The following is a 13,107-nucleotide window of genomic DNA, read 5'->3' on the forward strand; positions in this document are numbered from 1 at the left end:
CCATCTCTATGGAGGGGTTTCATCTCCCAGTCCATCTCTATGGAGGGGTTTCATCTCCCAGTCCATCTCTATGGAGGGGTTTCATCTCCTAGTCCATCTCCATGGAGGGGTTTCATCTCCCAGTCCATCTACATGGAGGGGTTTTGGCTTCGGGACAAGTCTCTGAATGTCCTTGAGTGGCCCAGTCAGAGCCCGGACTTGAACCCGATCGAACATCTCTGGAGAGACCTGAAAATAGCTGTGCAGCGATGCTCCCCATCCAACCTGACAGAACTTGAGAGGATCTGCAGAGAAGAATGGGAGAAACTCCCCAAATACATATGTACCAAGCATGTAGTCATACCCAAGACTCGAGGCTGTAATCGCTGCCAAAAGTCCTTCAACAAAGTACTGAGTAAAGGGTATGAATACTTATGTAAATGTGATATTTCAGTTATTTAAAAAAAACGTTTTTTGAGGGGGAAATACAGTTTAATCCATTTTAGAATAAGGCTGTAAACTAACATGCGAAAAAAAGTCAAGATGTCTGAATTCTTTCTGAAGGCACTACCTACTGCACTACTTTAGACCAGAGCCCTGTGGCTAGTGTACTACTTTAGACCAGAGCCCTATGGGTAGTGTACTACTTTAGACCAGAGCCCTATGGGTAGTGCACTACTTTAGACCAGAGCCCTATGGGTAGTGTACTACTTTAGACCAGAGCCCTGTGGGTAGTGTACTACTTTAGACCAGAGCCCTATGGGTAGTGCACTACTTTAGACCAGAGCCCTATGGGTAGTGTACTACTTTAGACCAGAGCTCTATGGGTAGTGTACTACTTTAGACCAGAGCTCTATGGGTAGTGTACTACTTTAGACCAGAGCCCTATGGGTAGTGTACTACTTTAGACCAAAGCCCTATGGGTAGTGTGCTACTTTAGACCAGAGCCCTATGGGTAGTGCACTACTTTAGACCAGAGCGCTATGGGTAGTGTGCTACTATTTAATTGCAATCAGTCCCTGATTTAGAGGGAACAATGAATAAATGTGATATTTAATTGCGATCAGTCCCTGATTTAGAGGGGAACAATGAATAAATGTGATATTTAATTGCGATCAGTCCCTGATTTAGAGGGGAACAATGAATAAATGGAACTGGCTTGGCGGTCCAAAGGGTTTATTATTATTATTTTATTTGTTATATATTTGTAGTGTGTTCTCACTAGGTAGGTTATCTCTGACTCTGTGTCCGTCCGTCCCCAGTGTGAAGAAGAGGAGACGTCAGTCCCGCAGCCCCAGTGTCGAAATCATCTATGAAGGCATGACCGTGACCACTGCTAGCCCCTTACGACCCAAACACAACCACAAACGCGACGGCAAACACCGGAGAAAACAACGTCACGACCGCACCCTCCAACGCTCTCCCATGTTCATCACTATAGACAGCGACAGTGACAACAAACACGCGGTCCAAACGACCAGTCTGGTAGATGACCGCGCTCTGGATTTCTCTGACCGTTCTTTGACCGTGCCTGGTCTTCCACTAGGCGGCCACAACCTGGACGTGGGGGTTGATATCAGTGATTTTTGCGGTCTATGTTCTCGGCCGTTCTCTGAGAGTTTCGGACCATAACTCGGACATTGACCACAATGACGGAATCGACCATAAAACGGAGCTCGATGACGACTGTGTGGTTGACGTTTCTGTCAACGTCAAGGACCGCGTTCTGAACACAAACACTAATGCAAATGCGGTCGACCGTCCCCAGGACGCAGACGGTTATGTTCTCCCCCAGGTCAATCTTACCTGTGACCCTGGGGTCGCGACCTCTGACTCTCATCTCCTAGCGACCATCCTAAAGGACCTAGAGCACATCACACTCCCTAACCTGAACCCAGACCCTAACCACAGCCGTAATTCAACCACACCGGACCACAGGGAGAACGCCAGGGAGAACGCCAGGGAGAACGCCAGGGAGAACGCCAGGGAGAACGCCAGAGAGAACGCCTGGCCGGCCAGAGAGAACGCCTGGCCGGCCAGAGAGAACGCCTGGCCGGCCAGAGAGAACGCCAGGGAGAACGCCTGGACGGCCAGAGAGAACGCCAGGGAGAACGCACCGACTCCCTGGTCCTCTGAGGGAGAGACTAACTTCAACAGCCCTGTTTCACCTCCAGCCAATCACTCTCCGAGTTCTGAATCATTCACAGACAACCACTCTGCTAGTCCTTTATCTCCTGTAGGTCACCCTGCTAGTCCTATATCTCCTATAGGTCACCCTGCTAGTCCTATATCTCCTGTAGGTCACCCTGCTAGTCCTATATCTCCTGTAGGTCACCCTGCTAGTCCTATATCTCCTACAGGTCACCCTGCTAGTCCTATATCTCCTACAGGTCACCCTGCTAGTCCTATATCTCCTACAGGTCACCCTGCTAGTCCTATATCTCCTGTAGGTCACCCTGCTAGTCCTATATCTCCTGTAGGTCACACTGCTAGTCCTATATCTCCTGTAGGTCACCCTGCTAGTCCTATATCTCCTATAGGTCACTCTGCTAGTCCTATAGGTCACTCTGCTAGTCCTATATCTCCTGTAGGTCACCCTGCTAGTCCTATATCTCCTGTAGGTCACCCTGCTAGTCCTATATCTCCTGTAGGTCACCCTGCTAGTCCTTTATCTCCTGTAGGTCACCCTGCTAGTCCTACATCTCCTGTAGGTCACCCTGCTAGTCCTACATCTCCTGTAGGTCACCCTGCTAGTCCTACATCTCCTGTAGGTCACCCTGCTAGTCCTACATCTCCTGTAGGTCACCCTGCTAGTCCTATATCTCCTGTAGGTCACCCTGCTCCCTATATCTCCTGTAGGTCACCCTGCTAGTCCTATATCTCCTGTAGGTCACCTGTAGGTCACCCTGCTAGTCATCTCCTGCTAGGTCACCCTGCTAGTCCTACATCTCCTATATCACCCTGCTAGTCTCCTCCTGTAGGTCACCCTGCTAGTCCTACATCTCCTGTAGGTCACCCTGCTAGTCCTACATCTCCTGTAGGTCACCCTGCTAGTCCTATATCTCCTGTAGGTCACCCTGCTAGTCCTATATCTCCTGTAGGTCACCCTGCTAGTCCTATATCTCCTGTAGGTCACCCTGCTAGTCCTATATCTCCTGTAGGTCACCCTGCTAGTCCTATATCTCCTGTAGGTCACCCTGCTAGTCCTATATCTCCTGTAGGTCACCCTGCTAGTCCTATATCTCCTATAGGTCACCCTGCTAGTCCTATATCTCCTGTAGGTCACCCTACTAGTCCTATATCTCCTGTAGGTCACCCTACTAGTCCTATATCTCCTGTAGGTCACCCTGCTAGTCCTATATCTCCTGTAGGTCACCCTGCTAGTCCTATATCTCCTGTAGGTCACCCTGCTAGTCCTATATCTCCTGTAAGTCACCCTGCTAGTCCTATATCTCCTGTAGGTCACCCTGTTAGTCCTATATCTTCTGTAGGTCACCCTGCTAGTCCTATATCTCCTGTAGGTCACCCTGCTAGTCCTATATCTCCTATAGGTCACCCTGCTAGTCCTATATCTCCTGTAGGTCACCCTGCTAGTCCTATATCTCCTATGGGTCACCCTGCTAGTCCTATATGTCCTATGGGTCACCCTGCTAGTCCTATATCTCCTATAGGTCACCCTGCTAGTCCTATATCTCCTATAGGTCACCCTGCTAGTCCTATATCTCCTGTAGGTCACCCTGCTAGTCCTATATCTCCTATAGGTCACCCTGCTAGTCCTATATCTCCTGTAGGTCACTCTGCTAGTCCTATATCTCCTGTAGGTCACTCTGCTAGTCCTATATCTCCTGTAGGTCACCCTGCTAGTCCTATATCTCCTATAGGTCACCCTGCTAGTCCTATATCTCCTGTAGGTCACCCTGCTAGTCCTATATCTCCTGTAGGTCACCCTGCAAGTCCTATATCTCCTGTAGGTCACCCTGCTAGTCCTATATCTCCTGTAGGTCACCCTGCTAGTCCTATATCTCCTGTAGGTCACCCTGCTAGTCCTATATCTCCTGTAGGTCACCCTGCTAGTCCTATATCTCCTGTAGGTCACCCTGCTAGTCCTTTATCTCCTGTAGGTCACCCTGCTAGTCCTATATCTCCTGTAGGTCACCCTGCTAGTCCTATATCTCCTGTAGGTCACCCTGCTAGTCCTATATCTCCTATAGGTCACTCTGCTAGTCCTATATCTCCTGTAGGTCACCCTGCTAGTCCTATATCTCCTGTAGGTCACCCTGCTAGTCCTATATCTCCTGTAGGTCACCCTGCTAGTCCTATATCTCCTGTAGGTCACCCTGCTAGTCCTATATCTCCTGTAGGTCACCCTGCTAGTCCTATATCTCCTGTAAGTTACTCTGCTAGTCCTATTGTGATGTCATTATTGGGTATTGTGTAGAATGATGAAGGGAAAAAACAATTTAATCCATTTAGAATAAGGCTGAAACGTGACAAAATGTGTAAAAGGTCAAGGGGTCTGAATAATTTCTGAATGCCCAGTAAGTGGAAACAGCATCTGTAACCACACACACACACACCTGTAACCAGGGGAGGAGTCTATGGAGAGCAACCGGGTTCCGCTGGTAAAACGCAGCAGTGATGTCACGGGGCCTCTCGCAGCCCCCGCGGGCGTTCCTGACACGTACGCCACTGCGGTAGAGCGCCCGGCGGAAGGAAAGCATCTCCCGTGGTCGGAGCAGTCTTACGGAGCGCCCTTCTCTCTGGGACCGTCGCCTAGCAGCCAGACGCACCATGAGACGCTGCACCCCTCGATCGTGAGGTGGGGGGGCGGACACGCCAGTCAGCCCATCAAAGATGACCCCCGGGTCCTCTCCATCCATCTCTCCTGAGAGGAAGGGGGAGGGAAGAGGGACAGTGAGAGAGAGAAAAAAAAGCTTTTGACTCAATGTGGCATGAGGGTCTGCTATACAAATTGATGGAAAGTGGTGTTGGGGAAAAAAAATACATTATAAAATCCATGAACACAAACAACAAGTGTGCGGTTAAAATTGGCCAAAAAATACAAACATTTCTTTCCACAGGGCCATGGGGTGAGACAGGGATGCTGCTTAAGCCCCACCCTCTTCAACATATATATCAACGAATTGGCGCGGGCACTAGAACAGTCTGCAGCACCCGGCCTCACCCTTCTAGAATCTGAAGTCAAATGTCTGCTGTTTGCTGATGATCTGGTGCTTCTGTCACCAACCAAGGAGGGCCTACAGCAGCACTGAGATCTTATGCACAGATTCTGTCAGACCTGGGCCCTGACAGTAAATCTCAGTAAGACCAAAATAATGGTGTTCCAAAAAAGGTCCAGCTGCCAGAACCACAAATACAAATTCCATCTAGACACCATTGCCCTAGAGCACACAAAAAACTATACATACCTCGGCCTGAATATCAGGTACTGTATGTCCTACAGGCTGAAGTACCCACACTGGGGTGGTGTATAACTCCTACAGGCTGAGGTACCCACACTGGGGTGGTGTATAACTCCTACAGGCTGAGGTACCCACACTGGGGTGGTGTATAACTCCTACAGGCTGAGGTACCCACACTGGGGTGGTGTATAACTCCTACAGGCTGAGGTACCCACACTGGGGTGGTGTATAACTCCTACAGGCTGAGGTACCCACACTGGGGTGGTGTATAACTCCTACAGGCTGAGGTACCCACACTGGGGTGGTGTATAACTCCTACAGGCTGAGGTACCCACACTGGGGTGGTGTATAACTCCTACAGATGACAATACCCTCTAGTCTAGACCAACCTAAGGCACTGATTTTAATTTATTTGGGTAAAAAAACAAGAAACAAAGAGCACTTTCAATGAAAATCCATCCAATCCAAAGTGGCCTTGAAAATGTAACAACAAACCACGCATAAGGATTAAAAGACAAAGTTACCTCTCATTCCTCCATCCTCGGGCCTGGGTAGAAGAGGGGGATGAAGAGGAGGGAGAGGAGGAGCAGAAGAGAGGCCCCTCCCTCTCCACAGTCGTCCTGACTGTCTCCTCTCTCTCCCTCCTCTCCCCTGCCCCCCTCCTCTTCTCCTCGTCCTCCTTCGTTCTCCATGACTACCACCGACCCTGGCGGTCACCAGGGCAGCGGCGGCTGCTTCGGCAGCTGCGATCATTGCGGTCCCGTTCTCCCCTGGAACAGGAGGTGGCCTGAGAGTAAACTCTTTAAAGTTGTCCTGGGCCTTGATGGAGTGAAGGATGGAGGAGAAGGGCTGTTTACACAGAGGACATTCCACCTGGAGATCAGAAATAACAGAAATTATTTATTAATCCTAGAGGGGAAATCGGTTTGTCCATCATTTCAGTAATCAAGACCAATGATATTATAAAAACACACAAAAGTCTAGCTTAGTACTTGTTCTGTGCACTACATAGGGAATAGGGTGCTGTTTGGGACGTATTGGGTCTGATCAAAGGTAGTGCACTACATAGGGAATAGGGTGCTGTTTGGGACGTATTGGGTCTGATCAAAAGTAGTGCACTACATAGGGAATAGGGTGCTGTTTGGGACGTATTGGGTCTGATCAAAGGTAGTGCACTACATAGGGAATAGGGTGCTGTTTGGGACGTATTGGGTCTGATCAAAAGTAGTGCACTACATAGGGAATAGGGTGCTGTTTGGGACGTATTGGGTCTGATCAAAAGTAGTGCACTACATAGGGAATAGAATGCTGTTTGGGACGCATTGACTCTGGACATAGGTAGTGCACTACATAGGGAATAGGGTGCTGTTTGGGACGCATTGGCTCTGGACATAGGTAGTGCACTACATAGGGAATAGGGTGCTGTTTGGGAGACTCCTACCTTATTGTTGCTCCACTCCTGTATGCACTGGAAGCAGAAGCGATGGAGACACCTGTTCAGGTAAGGAAGAAACAGGTGAAACACCTTAAACCTGACAACACTGGTGCTGGGCTAAAATAACATACTACAAAAAATAGACACATTTTGAATTCACACATGTCTTCGTCAGGTGACGGCTGCTGAAGTCAGAACTTAGATTTGGGTAAAGCACCTTGGGAGCAGCAATATGCCGGGCCTCTCATTCCTTTACCCAGAGGCCCTAGTTTTGGTGCACCAGGACTACTGTTCAGTTGTGTGTTCATGTAACCGATGTGAAATGGCTAGCTAGTCAGCGGTGGTGCGCGCTAATAGCGTTTCAATCGGTGACGTCACTCGCTCTGAGACCTTGAAATAGTCGTTTCCCCTTTGCTCTGCAAAGGGCCGCGGCTTTTTTGTGGAGCGATGGGTAACGATGCTTCGAAGGTGGCTGTTGTCTATGTGTGCAGAGGGTCCCTAGTTCGAGCCCAGGTCGGGGCGAGGGACGGAAGAGGGAGGGAGGGGGAGGGGAGAGGGACAGAGAGAGGGAGGGAGGGGCGAGGAGAGGGACAGAAGAGAGGGAGGGAGGGGCGAGGGACAGAAGAGAGGGAGGGAGGGGCGAGGAGAGGGACAGAAGAGAGGGAGGGGCGAGGGAGGGACGGAGGAGAGGGAGGGGCGAGGAGAGGGACAGAAGAGGGAGGGAGGGGACGGAGGAGAGGGGAGGGAGGGGCGGGGAGAAGAGAGGGAGGGAGGGGCGAGGGACAGAAGAGAGGGAGGGAGGGGCGAGGACAGAAGAGAGGGAGGGAGGGGCGAGGAGAGGGACAGAAGAGAGGGAGGGAGGGGCGAGGAGAGGGACAGAAGAGAGGGAGGGAGGGGCGAGGAGAGGGAGGGGCGAGGAGAGGGACAGAAGAGGGAGGGAGGGGCGAGGAGAGGGACGGAGGAGAGGGAGGGAGGGGCGAGGGACAGAAGAGAGGGAGGGAGGGGCGAGGGACAGAAGAGAGGGAGGGAGGGGCGAGGAGAGGGACAGAAGAGAGGGAGGGGAGGGGCGAGGAGAGGGACAGAAGAGAGGGAGGGAGGGGCGAGGAGAGGGACAGAAGAGAGGGAGGGAGGGGGCGAGGAGAGGGAAGGAAGAGAGGGAGGGGCGAGGAGAGGGAAGGAAGAGAGGGAGGGGCGAGGAGAGGGAAGGAAGAGAGGGAGGGACGAGGAGAGGGAAGGAAGAGAGGGAGGGGCGAGGAGAGGGAAGGAAGAGAGGAAGGGGCGAGGAGAGGGAAGGAAGAGAGGGAGGGGCGAGGAGAGGGAAGGAAGAGAGGGAGGGGCGAGGAGAGGGAAGGAAGAGAGGGAGGGGCGAGGAGAGGGGAAGGAAGAGAGGGAGGGGCGAGGAGAGCGAAGGAAGAGAGGGAGGGGCGAGGAGAGCGAAGGAAGAGAGGGAGGGGCGAGGAGAGGGACGGAAGAGAGGGAGGGAGGATAAGAGGAGAGGGAAGGAAGAGAGGGAGGGAGGATAAGAGGAGAGGGAAGGAAGAGAGGGAGGGGCGAGGAGAGGGAAGGAAGAGAGGGAGGGAGGATAGAGGAGAGGGAAGGAAGAGAGGGAGGGGCGAGGAGAGGGAAGGGAAGGAAGAGAGGGGCGAGGAGAGGGAAGGGAAGGAAGAGAGGGAGGGGCGAGGGAGAGGGGAAGGGAAGGAAGAGAGGGAGGGGCGAGGAGAGGGAAGGAAGAGAGGGAGGGGCGAGGAGAGGGACGGAAGAGAGGGAGGATAGAGGAGAGGGAAGGAAGAGAGGGAGGATAGAGGAGAGGGAAGGAAGAGAGGGAGGATAGAGGAGAGGGAAGGAAGAGAGGGAGGATAGAGGAGGGAAGGAAGAGAGGGACGGAAGAGAGGGAGGATAGAGGAGAGGGAAGGAAGAGAGGGAGGATAGAGGAGAGGGAAGGAAGAGAGGGAGGGGGCGAGGAGAGGGACGGAAGAGAGGGAGGGGCGAGGAGAGGGAAGGAAGAGAGGGAGGGGCGAGGAGAGGGAAGGAAGAGAGGGAAGCAAGAGAGGGAGGGGCGAGGAGAGGGAAGGAAGAGAGGGAGGGGCGAGGAGAGGGACGGAAGAGAGGGAGGGAGGGGAGGGGCGAGGAGAGGGACAGAAGAGAGGGAGGGAGGGGCGAGGAGAGGGACAGAAGAGAGGGAGGGAGGGGCGAGGAGAGGGACAGAAGAGAGGGAGGGAGGGGCGAGGAGAGGGACAGAAGAGAGGGAGGGAGGGGCGAGGAGAGGGACAGAAGAGAGGGAGGGAGGGGCGAGGAGAGGGACGGAAGAGAGGGAGGGAGGGGCGAGGAGAGGGACGGAAGAGAGGGAGGATAGAGGAGAGGGAAGGAAGAGAGGGAGGATAGAGGAGAGGGAAGGAAGAGAGGGAGGATAGAGGAGGGAAGGAAGAGAGGGACGGAAGAGAGGGAGGATAGAGGAGAGGGAAGGAAGAGAGGGAGGATAGAGGAGAGGGAAGGAAGAGAGGGAGGGGCGAGGAGAGGGACAGAAGAGAGGGAGGGAGGGGCGAGGAGAGGGACAGAAGAGAGGGAGGGAGGGGCGAGGAGAGGGACAGAAGAGAGGGAGGGAGGGGCGAGGAGAGGGACAGAAGAGAGGGAGGGAGGGGCGAGGAGAGGGACGGAAGAGAGGGAGGGAGGGGCGAGGAGAGGGACAGAAGAGAGTGAGGGGCGAGGAGAGGGACAGAAGAGAGGGAGGGAGGGGCGAGGAGAGGGACAGAAGAGAGGGAGGGAGGGAGGGCGAGGAGAGGGACGGAAGAGAGGGAGGGGCGAGGAGAGGGACAGAAGAGAGGGAGGGAGGGGCGAGGAGAGGGACAGAAGAGAGGGAGGGAGGGGCGAGGAGAGGGACGGAAGAGAGGGAGGGAGGGGCGAGGAGAGGGAAGGAAGCAGCACTGGTACATTCAGGTGCGGCACAGAAGGACTTACGCAAATTGCAGTTGGTCCTAAACTTAGAAGCACTTAGATGTGCAGGGAGGACAAACGTCAATGACATGTCAATCTCTCCTGGTTCAAAGTTCAGGAGAGATTGAGTGCATCACAATTGGTCTATATGTGAGGTATTGATGTGTTGAGGTGTTGATGTGTTGAAGGTACTGAACTGTCTGCTCAAGCAGTTGGTAACACAGTTCAGACACTCATCTGTACAACACAAGACATGCAACCAGAGGTCTCTTCACAGTTCAGACTCATCTGTACAACACAAGACATGCAACCAGAGGTCTCTTCACAGTTCAGACACTCATCTGTACAACACAAGACATGCAACCAGAGGTCTCTTCACAGTTCAGACACTCATCTGTACAACACAAGACATGCAACCAGAGGTCTCTTCACAGTTCAGACACTCATCTGTACAACACAAGACATGCAACCAGAGGTCTCTTCCCAGGTCCAGAACAGAGAGAAAAACACACAGTATTAAAGGCATTTTGCATTGTATGTGATATGTGGGTGTCTCTCTACACTAGCTGTGGGAATGGCTAAATTGCAATGTAAACGTAGTGATATGTATATTATGCATTTTATTTATGGTTTCCTGTTTGGACCCCCAGGAAGAGTAGCCTCGGCAGCAGCTAACGGGGATCCTAATACCTGTCCAGGTAAGACATGTTGTTGAAACGGTCCAGACAGATTGGGCATTTAGAGTCAGGAGACGCCTCGGCCGACACCGACTGAGAGGAGGTCTTAGAGGTTTCTTCCTGTTCCTGACCACCCCCTCCGCTCTCCCGCCGCCGGACACGCAGTTTCATCTTGGTAGGGGCCATCTTCTAGAGAGGGGGGAGAAGGTGTCAAGTCAGTCGACACCGGACAAATCAATTGGAAACATTTTGCTACAGCGCATGTATGAGAATAATTTAGATTAGCCTACTATGGGAATGTGAGTCCACAAACATGTTGCCAGTGGCTAGTCTAGTGCCTAAGCCTTCACTACGACTCTCTGTTCCATTACATTACACATATAAGAGTCATTGGACGAAGGCTGCATCGCTTGGGTCTGAACATTAACAGGCATCGCTTGGGTCTGAACATTAACAGGCATCGCTTGGGTCTGAACATTAACAGGCATCGCTTGGGTCTGAACATTAACAGGCATCGCTTGGGTCTGAACATTAACAGGCATCGCTTGGGGTTTTGGAAACATAAGGCCCTTATCTGCGAAAATAAATGTTTGTTTTTTTTAAGTTTAAATTGATAAACACTTGTATAGGGTTCCCTCACGGGCATATCTCCACGTTACAGAACAACTGTGTGTAAATGGATGACAGACGCCAAACGTGTCGTCACTGGAAAAACACTGTTGGCAGCAACTGTGTTAAAACGGTGAAAACACTGTACAGTAAAACGCGCTGCATTTCCGGTGATACGGCCCCTGCAGAACTCAGGGTATTCATACTTAATGCGCTTCTTGAGAAGGAAGTTGTCAAGATATCAAGTTCACTTACCGTCAACCTAACCATGTCAACGCGTATAGTGGCGCACGGCGATGCGGTTCAGAGGTCAAGTTGGTCTATGCCTGCCACACCACCCATTCCCCCGACACACATTTTCAGATCAAGCATAAATGGTTTCTTATTGTGGGTTTTTAGCGACCAGATCTAGCACATATATATTCTTCACAGCTGGCTTTGGTAACGACGTGCTGCTTCCACTTCCGCCCAGCTAACGAGCTAACTAGCTAAACCTGAATGCTAACCATCCGTGCCCTGGTTCATCGCTCACCAATCGCAGTCACTCACTAGTTACCTATAAAGATAGCTAGGTAGCTACTTCACTAGCACTAATGATCATAATCAAACGAAACAACAACAAAAAAAATGGATAACTATCTCGTCAGCTGACAGGCTAGCCGAGTAACGTTAGCCAGCTAACATGGTTAGCTAACGTCATTTTTCCTACCTGACGACTCGAATCCCTGCAGAGATCTCCGGTTCACGGTCAAAACATCACCTAACGTTACCAACGAATCCGTTAGTGTCGCTCATCGGCTAACTATCTGACGACATTACGGTGAATGCAGACATAAAGAAAGGTTATAAATTGTCAAATGTATGGTAGGATGTCGACAAAACTTGGTGTTGTGAATCAGAAAGCAGAGCGCAAATCGGTAACAAAGAGGATTGTGGGATACCGGAGGACTTTCCCTTCGCGCAGCCGCACGCGTTACTAATGTCCAGGGAGGATTAGAGGTTGTGGTTGATTGATTGTGTCCACATATGTTGATGTTGGTAGAACCTATTTCATCTTCACTTCTTATTTTGAAAGAGGAAGTCAAGTACTTTAAGCATATGTTTTAATTTCAGTCTCCTCCATCTCCACTAAGTATTACACGTCCACTTCCCGTCTATAAATGAGCAAATTGTCATGTACTTGTTAGATTTCAGACCTGGTGCCCAGTTCTCCGACAGTGATGGAATGTTTTAACGATGTCACTGACAACCGTTCGCCCAAAACACCACGCAGTGCACTCGTTTCAAAGTGTCGTTACAGGAGCTGTCCTGCGCTGAAAATGATTCCAGAATATAGGCTAAAGAGCTTGCCGTAGCTCGTAAACGATTTATGGCTATTTCAAGTATTTTGTATTTAATTTTTTTACACAATACAGTTTTCCCACTAAGAGAAGAAATGTTCCGTATGCTATTATGAGGTGTTTGTATCACGTTTGACAAGTTCTTTATCGCCCTATTTTGTTTGATCATGTCAACACTGCATTTTCTTCAGTTTGTCTAAACGGAGCAAGAATCAATAACGCCAAAGTCGCTCGTTCCACCATTCAATATAGAAAATATCAATTTGACTTAAAAAAAAAAAAATAGGATGACTACACATATATGAAAGTGAATATTTAGCCTAATAATCTAGCTATTATTCAATGCAGTTATCTTGGGTTTATTATATTATCTTTGCTTCGCTTTATTCATATTCAACATTCTCGGTGGTCGCAGACAAATAAACATATACCTTTAATGTTTAGCAGAGAGTTTCTGTGTGTAAAATGATGACTGGAGGGCAAACGATGATCGAAAGAGGCACTTAGCTCTTCTACGAGTGGTCTTAATGCGTGTATAGCCGATCAGTTGTGTTGTGACAAGGACAGCAGAGGTAGGGGTGGTACACAGAAGAGAGGAGAAGAGGACAGCAGGGAGGAGAAGAGGACAGCAGAGAGGAGAAGAGGACAGCAGAGGCAGAGAGGAGAAGAGGACCTCAGAGAGGAGAAGAGAACAGCAGAGAGGCAGGGAGGAG

The 13,107-nt window shown here is 50.8% G+C and overlaps 1 protein-coding gene across 5 annotated transcripts in view; it reads right to left on the reverse strand.

Annotated features, from left to right (window-relative positions):
• Positions 1 to 12,017, reverse strand: part of LOC115115988 (E3 ubiquitin-protein ligase Topors-like) — a 32,397-nt gene extending 20,380 nt beyond the window's left edge. Inside the window, exons 1-5 of one of the 5 annotated variants that reach the window (XM_065022028.1) lie at positions 11,764 to 12,017; positions 10,459 to 10,631; positions 6,844 to 6,895; positions 5,927 to 6,275; positions 4,557 to 4,864 (exon numbers count right to left, since the gene is read on the reverse strand). In XM_065022028.1, coding sequence (XP_064878100.1) covers positions 4,557 to 4,864; positions 5,927 to 6,275; positions 6,844 to 6,895; positions 10,459 to 10,631 — 882 coding nt within the window. In that variant the 5' untranslated portion in view covers positions 11,764 to 12,017. Of the gene's footprint in view, positions 1 to 4,556; positions 4,865 to 5,926; positions 6,276 to 6,843; positions 6,896 to 10,458; positions 10,635 to 11,309; positions 11,710 to 11,763 lie in introns of those variants that run through there. The other 4 variants (XM_065022027.1, XM_065022026.1, XM_065022025.1 and 1 more) reach the window with 4 other exon arrangements.
• Positions 12,018 to 13,107: the final 1,090 nt, after the last annotated feature.

This window comes from Oncorhynchus nerka, linkage group LG8 (assembly GCF_034236695.1).
Source record: "Oncorhynchus nerka isolate Pitt River linkage group LG8, Oner_Uvic_2.0, whole genome shotgun sequence".
Classification (NCBI taxonomy): Eukaryota; Metazoa; Chordata; class Actinopteri; order Salmoniformes; family Salmonidae; genus Oncorhynchus; species Oncorhynchus nerka.